This window comes from Otolemur garnettii, unplaced genomic scaffold, assembly GCF_000181295.1.
Source record: "Otolemur garnettii isolate 467f Iridium unplaced genomic scaffold, OtoGar3 scaffold00113, whole genome shotgun sequence".
Taxonomy (NCBI): Eukaryota; Metazoa; Chordata; class Mammalia; order Primates; family Galagidae; genus Otolemur; species Otolemur garnettii.
Genome location: NW_003852508.1, coordinates 2,702,337 through 2,711,969, shown reverse-complemented (window position 1 = coordinate 2,711,969; position 9,633 = coordinate 2,702,337). Strand labels below are relative to the sequence as shown.

Sequence of the window (9,633 nt, the reverse complement as noted above, 5' to 3'; positions counted from 1 at the left end):
GGCTGCCTGTGGTCACAGCTACTTGGGAGGCTGAGGCAGGAGACTTGCTTGAGCCCAGGAGTTGGAGGTTGCTGTGAGCTGTGATGTCATGGCACTCTACCCAGGGGGACAGCTTGAGGCTCTGTCTCAAAAAAAACAAAAAACTTACCTTTCTAATGTATGTTACTATGAGCCAAAAGTACTTCTTAGAGATTGGCTTTAGGATTTTTTTTTTAATTGGGTGCATCTTGAACATCTCTTGCCTTTTTAACAAACTTTGATTCTTCTAATTTTTACCGAAACTACTCAAAAGGCTAAAAATTCTAGGGAAATTCTTTAAATGTAAATTTCTATTAATTTCAGAACTCACATCTGAAAAGTGTTAAATATGGCAGTTCCTTGCTTTTGTCACATCAGGACAATTAGGAGACTAGACCTTAGTAGTGAATGAATTTATCTATGTCTTAGCTGCTACTCTAGGACCTTGATATTCTTAAAGAGGGAGATAAGTTTCAGATTTCTTTTCTTTTTTAATTTTTTTCTGAGACAGAGTCTCACTATGTTACCCTGGGTAGAGTGCCATGGTGTCACAGCTCACAACAACCTTAAACTCTTGGGCTTAAGCGATTCTCTTGACTCTGCCTCCCAAGTAGCTGGAGCTATAGGCACCTGCCACAATGCCTGGCTATTTTTTGGTTGTGGTGTCATTGTTGTTTGGTAGGCCTGCGCTGGGTTCAAACTCACCAGCTCTGGTGTATGTGGCTGGCGCCTTAGCTGATGAGCTATAGGCGCTGAGCCTTTGGATTTCTTTCTTTCTTTCTTTCTTTTTTTGTTTTTTAGAGATAGAGTCTCACTTTATCACCCTTGGTAGGGTGCCCTGGTGTCACAGCTCACAGCAACCTCCAACTCCTGGGCTTAGGTGATTCTCTTGCCTCAGCCTCCTGAGTAGGTGGGACTACAGGTGCCCACCACAAAGCCCTACTAATTTTTTGTTGCAGTTTGGCCAGGGCCGGGCTTGAACCCACCACCCTCAGTATATGGGGCTGGTGCCTTACCCACTGAGCCACAGGCGCTGCCCCTTTTTAAGAGCACCTAATCTATGTTCTTGGTGAAGTGTAATCCTTAAAACAAGAGCCCTTAAAGAAATATGCAAAAATACTAACATAGTTTCTATATGTATCAAGTTATAGATGAGAGCACTTTTAAAATTTTATTTTTGTTTTAGAAGATTTTGTAAGTACTGCCTCGGCTCCCATAGGACAGTGGTTATGGCCCTGGCCACATGCCCTGAGGCTGGCAGGTTCAAACCCTGCCGGGGCCAGCTAAACAACAATGACAACTGCAACAAAAAAAATAGCAGGGCATTGTGGCAGATGCCTGTAGTCCCAGCACGTGGGAGGCTAAAGCAAGAGAATAGCTTAAGCCCAAGAGTTTGAGGTTGCTATGAGCTGTGACGCAATGGCACTCTGCAGAGTGTGACATAATGAGACTCTGTCTCAGAAAAAAAAAAAATTTGTAAGTACTGAGAAATCTCATTTATGTAAGAATGCTATTCTCCCTAACTATGATGGCTAGTAATATAAGCTGCCAGCCATTAAATGAAATGCTGCTTGTTTGTTATATTATTTAGTAGATGTTTGATTACATTTTTAATAAGTAGATCTTGATTATGATAGGTATGAACTAGATATAATTTTCAATTTTTCCCTGAGTATTTGATAGTAAACTAGAAAAGTAAATAATATTTTGAGACTATTTTGTTGCTCAGTTCACATTCAAGTTTCTGTCTTTTTGTAACCTGCCCTCCTATGCTTCAGGACACACATAGCATACACACACCCCCATACTCTGACACACACCTGTACTCTCTCACTCAGTTCCTTTTTGGATACTGTGTCTCTGCTTTATGCTTAGGGTTAGTCATACAAAGATGAAAAAGACCTGATTACTATTCCCAAGTAGCTTACAATCTTAGCAGTAAGACAAACATAGTAACTAAGTAATAACACTACATGTAATAAGTACAATGAAAGTACAATAAGGAGAGCTAATGTATTTCCAAGCTGTTCTACATTTCCTATATCTCCAATTGTTATATAAAAACTATTTGAGTAGTCCCTTTTCTGTTTAATTCTGAAGATTCTGATTGAAGCAAGAGCTATAATAACTTCTTCCCTCAGGGAATTATTTTTGTTTAGTATCCTAGAATGATGAAATTGCTATATTTCATTCAATACTAATAAATACGTGATATTATTTTTGCTATAAAATGGATTATTTATTTATTTATAATAACGAGGAGAAGATTGCACCAATAATGAAAAAGTATAAAAGATGAGTTTTATATATATAGGGAGAAAAAAGAAAGTTCTATAAATGACATTAAAAACTGCTTTTAAAAACAATTTAGTCCCAGCCACTTGCCTTCTTGGAGGAAGATATTCGGGAAGTTTTAAAAGAAGAAACTGGAACAGACATATTCCTCAAAGAGGAAGATGAACCTGCTTACAAAAGCTGCAAACAAGAGGTAATCTTTTAATATTATTGTTAAGAAAAGTCTTACTGCGTCCCAGTAACTTTGCCATAAAGATTCTATGTCAATTATCATTCTAGCATACTACTTCTGTGAAGAAAGTCAGAAAATCACTTGTCTTAGATAACTGGGAAAAAGAAGAACCAGGCACTCAACTATTAACTGAGGACATTTCAGACATGCAGGTTTGTAAAGAATTATTTTTTTTAAATGGTTGTTTTAAGTCTTAGTGTTCTTGTTTCTTATTCAGTATGTATAGCGAGTTCTTAGAGATTCATGAAGAGCTTTTTTTTTAGTATCAGTCTGTCTAATTCAGAGAGAAACTATTAACTACAAGGACTATTTTATTTACTTCATTTTTCATATTTGTTACGAGATGAGGTAGTTGTCTTATGTATGATGTCAAAAAATGGTAGTTCTCAAAACTTTAAATGTCAAAATTTATGTTTGGTTCATTTCTAAAATATTTAGAAATTTCTTTGGAACCAAACACTTTCTTGGAGGGAAACGAACAGGGCTTCCATTACCACTTACTCAGTAGTCCCTCTATTTGTCTTCATTTTTGAATTAGTTATTTTATTTTCCTCTTTGTTTTTTCTCTCTTAGTCAGAAAATATATTTACAACATCTTTATTAATGATACCATTATTGGAAATACATGACAATAGGTGCAACTTGACTCCTGAAATACAAGATATAAATTCAACCAACAAAACATACACACTTACTAAAAAGAAACCAAATCCTAACACTTCCAAAGTTGTCAAATTGGAAAAGAATCTGCAGGTATGGACTTTTTTTTAGTGATTTTTGTTGTTGTTTAATCAATGATCACTTGGACTTACTGATCACAAATTTTGCTTTTTCTTTTAAATTTGAAATTGACTATAATAGTGACTAAACATTCACCATTATTTTGTCACTTGAATTACATTTGAGTTTGAGATACTCATTCATTAGGACATGTATAAACTAAACAATGAGAGCTACAGCTAAAGACTCTTCTGGTGCTTTCTTAAGCACTCTGTCTTTTTAAAACTAAAGATAATTCACTTCTGGCACCTCTTTTCCTATAACAAATATTTATAGCCATAATTGTTATCCTGAGAAAGAGTAAGTGGTTGGAAGCAGTTTCAGCATGATTTTGTTGTTATAACAGTTTCTTTCTTTTTTTTTTGTTTTGGAGACAGTCTCATTTTGTCACCCTCGGTAGAGTGATGTGGCGTCACAGCTTGCAGCAACCTCCAGCTCTAGGGCTTAGGAGATAGATTCTCTTGCCTCAGCCTCCTGAGTAGCTGGGACTACAGGCACCCGCTGCAACACCTGGCTATTTTTAGTTGCAGTTTGGCCAGGGCTGGGTTTGAACCCACCACCCTCGGTGTATGGGGCCATTGCCCTACTTACTGAGCCACAGGTGCCACCCTATTATAACAGTTTCCAGTGAACTTTTTTCTTAGAAATTTTAGAAAAAAATCTTTTTTTCTGTTGCTTTGTGGCTAGTATGTGCTACAAATGAAGGATAGAAAATTTTTTACTGTGTTATCTTAAGAGTTAACCGTAGAGAATTTGAGAGTTCATCCAGCAAGAAGTTTTTATCTTTGTACCACAATGACTACAGCAGTAGTTAAGCGTGTCTTGAAAACATCTTTGGCAATCACATATGGCCACCTCACATGTATCTTGAGGCCACTAAAAGCCATGTAGCACATTCTCTTAATCCATTTAAAATGGATTGAGTTCCTAGTGTTTAATTAACGTAACTTTGAGGAAAGTTATGATGTAACAGATCATACCTATAACATACTAATTTTATCATAAGGAAAGAAAAAAATCAAGCAAACAAATCTGACTGTTATGAATATCTTTCCTAATTTGAAAGACAAAGCATTCTTAGTTCATTTTTTGACATTACATTTTCTCTCTAAACCTAGTGCTAAATTATGAAATAATAAACACTAACATTTCTTTCCATGTTAAGACTCATTTGATTTGGAGGAGGGTATTATTGGAAACAAAACTTGTAACCTGCTCCATAAGTCTGTGAGCAATATAGATAGCTAAAATAATTGACTTTTTAAAAAAATAATTGGCTTTTAAAGAGGTAATAAAAATAGGAAGTATTTTAAAATATAACACTGTTATTAAAAGAAATACAATGTCATTATCAAAATATTTTTATAATTACTTATAAACTATCCACTCAATTATAATTATTGACTTTAAAAGTCTAGTTGTGAATTAGTATGGATACTTTAGTAATTTTTATATCTCTATCAATATTTCCTTCCTAGTCAAATTGTGAATGGGAAACAGTGGTTTTTGGGAAGACAGAAGACCAACTTATCATGACTGAACAAGCAAGAAGATACCTGAGTACTTACACAGCTACAAGCAATACTTCAAGAGCTCTAATACTATAATTATTATTAAAACTGATGAAATACCCCTCTCCCTTACTGTATTCTGTACTAAATTAGGTTGCAGTGAAATTTTTCTCTCAATTAATTTTTTTAAAGTTTTAATACAGCCATTTTAATAGAGCATCTTTTTTTCGTATTAGACCGGCAAACAGCTAATAAGCCACTTAAGTAAGGGGTAGGCATTTTCATAGGTTACTTTTTAAGAAATAAGATTTTTAAAAATTGTTTTTAAAGAACAAGATGGGAAAATAATAGAATATTCATGGATATTCTTAAAATAAATTCTCACTTTTTTTCACAAGATGTATTTTGCTACTCTCTTGATGCTGCAGTTTGGTTGTAGTTAGGGTATATGTACATATGATTTCTGAAATTAGTCTATGTATGGGAAGCACACATGGTTTTATGAAGTACTTTGCCCATGTGCTGATTTACTTAGGCTACCATTTACAAAGAAACACAGTAGAAAAGAATTGAGAAGAGGGATAGAATGTTGCACTATTAGTTTTTTGTGTTTTTTTAGAAACAGTAAAATTAACTACAGTATTAAATGTATTTATTTGAGCATAGTACTAAAAGAATTATAAAATGCTTTTTTTCCTTATTAGTAAATAGTCAGTATTTTCTTAATGAATCTCAGAACAGCTGAGAATTTTGTTGAATGTATTGTACAGTATGTAGGAGCAGGAAATCTTTGTAAATTGGAAAGAAGTATGGTTTTATAATTTATTTTCATTTTTAAAGCTTAAATGTAGATATTTATATATATATATTCAGGGTGTCTAGAAGCCAGTGTTGTTTCCTGTTATTACAGCTAACATGGTAAAGAACAATTTTGACCTTTAAGCATGAAACAGTAGTAAGTTATAGCTGTAAAAAAATATATCTATATACTGTATGTCACATCTACCTAAATATTGCACTATGCCCTTTAAATCATGTTGGTTATAAAGTAGTTCTAAAAATGTACTAAATAATAATTTAATATTTTCTTTTTAAATTATATTGAGGGGTCATATAAATTAATCTGGTGATTTGTATATGTGTTTGAAATATTTGCATTTTGTTTAAAAAATAATATGGTACCTTGGTCCCTAAAACCAGTCTGCACTTAGAAGTTTGTTATATTTACTCAATGTTTCAGAAGTAGAGAACATTATCTTCTATTTATAAAAATATTTTGTCCTTTTATAAATGTTTTGTGTTTCTCTACAGGTTACAACAGTTGCTTCAGTTGCCTATTTTAGGTGTTTGCACTTATTTTATTTCTTCTTGAAAGAATGTCTTTATTTGCTTTTGTGGTAGAAATTTTGTTATTTTTTTGAGTCATATAATGGTGTACTGTCAACTTAAACACTGACAGGTAAATAGAATTGTACACTGTAGTTTGAATTATTTATGATTGACACACTCTCTCCCTCTCCACCCTGAAGTATGCTGCTATAGAACATAGCAGAATCGGCTTGCTGCTACGAGAGAAGGAAAGAGCGACCACCACTTGCACTGTGTGAAAAGATTAAAAGCAAATGATGGCAAGTTCTCAAGTTAACTTAATGGAATCAACCATTACCAGGCAAATTCTTATAAATGCCAAAATACTATGCCTTAAAAACAAAACCAGCTTAAGATTTTCTGATCTGTTTTTATGATAATAGGGATGGAAATACTAAGTATTTTAATGCCTAGTTCTTGAACAGTAGACCTAAAGGGGTTTTAAGCTATTTAAGTCCACTTGCTAGTTTGCAAATTATACGTAGTGAGAAGTGAAGAAACTGTATGGTAGTAAGATTATGCCTTGTTGATAACAAATAGAATCTTAGCATATTTGTTGAGTATGTTGATTGCTTTATAATTAATGAGCTTCTCACAGAAATTTCACTTTGTGAAACCAATGATTGTAGCAAAATCAGACTGGATCGTTTTAGTTCCCTTAAACTAATAGCACATAATGGTTTTTTGTTTTTTAAAAATGTAGCTCTTAGCTAGTTTTGATGCACACAGTCTGCAATCACCAAAGTATAATATCTTGGAAGAGCTATATTTTTTAAAGCATAATTTGTCTTGAGCATTAAATTATCCCAGATGGTATTATATTATGGATAAGCCTGGGCTTATTTGACATAGTACATATTTGGGTTGGTATTGGTTGAATCCTCCAGTTAACTGCTTTGTTGCTTTTTGCAAGATTTTTAATCTTAAAACATGTCAGGCATCTTAAGTCACCTTTATATTATTTTGTTCATTTGAATTTCTTTCAGTATGTTATAAAAATGCCAGACATACATGTAGCAGCCATACTTGCATGGAAACTGACTACACATATATGATAACTACATTTTATTGTAAGGTTTTCATGTTAATACAACAATTATCCTAACTAAATTGAGTTTTTTGATATGTGGAAAAGCTTTCCATTGTATGAGAATCTTATATACAATGTTGACCTGTATTAACATCCAAAATAAAGCATCTGTGTACAAGCTGACTTGGCATTGCTTATTTCACTGTGGTTTTGTGTTTTATCAGGAATTGAACTCTTAAATACTTAATGTTCTATTCTTGGGCCTTTTTTCATTATTGAATTAATTTTTATAATGACTATCAGGGAATATTAACTGTATTAATTTTACACCACAGATTATAAATAGTTTTGATTTCTTAGTTATCTACATGAACTAGTTTTGCTTCATAGCCAAGGAACTGTATTACTTTCTTAAAACTTTTTCCTTTTTTTTTTTTTAGACAGAGCCTCAAGCTGTTGCCCTAGGTAGAGTGCTGTGGCATCATAGCTCACAGCAACCTCCAGCTCCTGGGCTCAAAGTAATTCTCCTGCCTCTGCCTCCCAAGAAGCTGGGACTACAGGTGCCCACCACAACGCCTGGCTATTTTTTTGTTGCAGCCATCATTGTTGTTTGGTGGGCCTGGGCTAGATTTGAGCCTGCCAGCTCAGATGTATATGGCTGGTGCCTTAGCTGCTTGAGCCACAGGTGCTGAGCCACTTTCTTAAAATCTTTTAGCTCATTTTATAACCATATAATTTCCTGTTTGCCAGTGAATCAGACCTTTAGTTTGTAATGTAAAACATGATAGTATTTGATGGGGTGCTTCTAGCTCTGAGAAGTGAAAAATTTATTATTTTTAATTAAATAGTAGAGGGTGATTTAAATCAAGTGAAGTTCAATTGGAATGTTACACTTTTCTCTTTTTTTTATTAAATCATAGCAGTGTACATTAATACTATCATGGGGTACAGTGTACTGTTTCTGTATATAATTTGAAATACTTTCATCCAACTGGTTAACATAGCCTTCATGTCTTTTTCTTAGTTACTGTGTTAAGACATTTATATTCTACATTTAGAGAGATTCACATGTACCCTTATAGGATGAACCATAGGTGTGATCCCACCAATCACCCTCCCTCCACCCACCCTCCTCCCTTCCTTCCCCTCCCTCTCCCCTCTCCCCATATTCCTGGGCTAAAGTTGGGTTACAGATTTCCTATGAAAGCTATAAATTAGTTTCTTAGTAGGGCTGAGTGCATTGGACACACGAAGGAGGTAAAGTCTCCATCTTTCTTAATGGCTGCATAGTATTCCATGGTGTACATATACAGCCCAGATGGGCTCTTGGGCTTCTTCTATGACCTAGCAATTATGAACTGGGCTGCAATGAACATTCTGATACAAATATCTTTATTGTAGTGTGATTTTTGGTCTTCTGGATGGAATGTTATACTTTTCCTTGTTTTTTTTTTTCTTTTTCTTTCTTTCTTTTTTTTTTTTTTTAGGAAGATGGGGTTCTCACTCTTGCTTAAGTTGGTCTTGAACTCCTGAGCTCAAGCAATGCATCCACATTAGCCTCCCAGAGTGCTAGGATTACAGGCAGGAGCCACTGTGCCTGGCTTATTTTAATAAGTATAGATATAGTCAAGAATATGTGAAATACATCAGTAGAAAACCAAGATAAAGTATACTTTGAGAAAACTTGACTGATATAGAGGAGCACATCTTTTAGTATTTTGGTAAAAGTACATTAAAAGCCGTTGAGTTTAGAGCAAACTTAAAAGTAGTATCATGTATAGCCCTAATTTTTGAAGTCCTCAGACCTCGTGTGTTTATTCAACTTCTAGGTATAGAATATGCTAGGTTTGATTGGATTTTCCTGGTCAGCATGGAGAAAGAGGGAGATTCACTGAACTCTGATTTCTTTCTTTCTTTCTTTCTTTTTTTATTTATTTATTGCTTCTCGGCCTTTTGGCTAAGATCAAGTGTAGCATTTTATTTATTTATTTATTGCAGTTTTTGGCTGGGACCAGGTTTGAACCCGCCACCTACAGTATATGGGGCTGGTGCCCTACTCCTTGAGCCATAGGCGCCTCCTTGTACTCTGATTTAATTACTGCAATTTTGCCAACCATAGCCCAAAGGTTTGAGCAGATTCTCACAATTTCCTAAGCCCTAATACGGTTAGTACTTATTTATTTATTCAGCTTAACTGAGTGCTTATTATGGTCTGTGCTAGGTACTGGGCATACTGTGGTGAACAGTACGTGACCCTTCCCTTATGGAAGATGATATTCTAGGAGAGATGAGTATGGATGTAACAGAAATGTCATCTTTGGCCAAAAGTGAGATAGATCAAATAGCCATTTTCCCTACTATGTGTAGATGTTCATTTGTGAATACAGAAACAGTTTGAC

At 34.5% G+C, this 9,633-nt stretch overlaps 1 protein-coding gene and 1 pseudogene across 3 annotated transcripts in view; both read left to right on the top strand.

Moving 5' to 3' along the window:
- The window catches only part of MYBL1 (MYB proto-oncogene like 1), a 51,739-nt gene extending 44,322 nt beyond the window's left edge, over window positions 1-7,417 (top strand). For 2 of the 3 annotated variants that reach the window (XM_012809812.1, XM_003797245.2), the window contains exons 13-15: window positions 2,390-2,506; window positions 2,593-2,697; window positions 4,804-7,417. In XM_012809812.1, the coding sequence (XP_012665266.1) occupies window positions 2,390-2,506; window positions 2,593-2,697; window positions 4,804-4,932 (351 nt within the window). In that variant the 3' untranslated portion in view covers window positions 4,933-7,417. Of the gene's footprint in view, window positions 1-2,389; window positions 2,507-2,592; window positions 2,698-3,118; window positions 3,299-4,803 lie in introns of all 3 variants that reach the window. The other variant, XM_003797244.2, reaches the window with a different exon arrangement.
- Window positions 7,418-9,171: 1,754 nt separating this feature from the next.
- Window positions 9,172-9,312, top strand: LOC111727591 (annotated as a pseudogene).
- The last annotated feature ends 321 nt before the right edge of the window (window positions 9,313-9,633 follow it).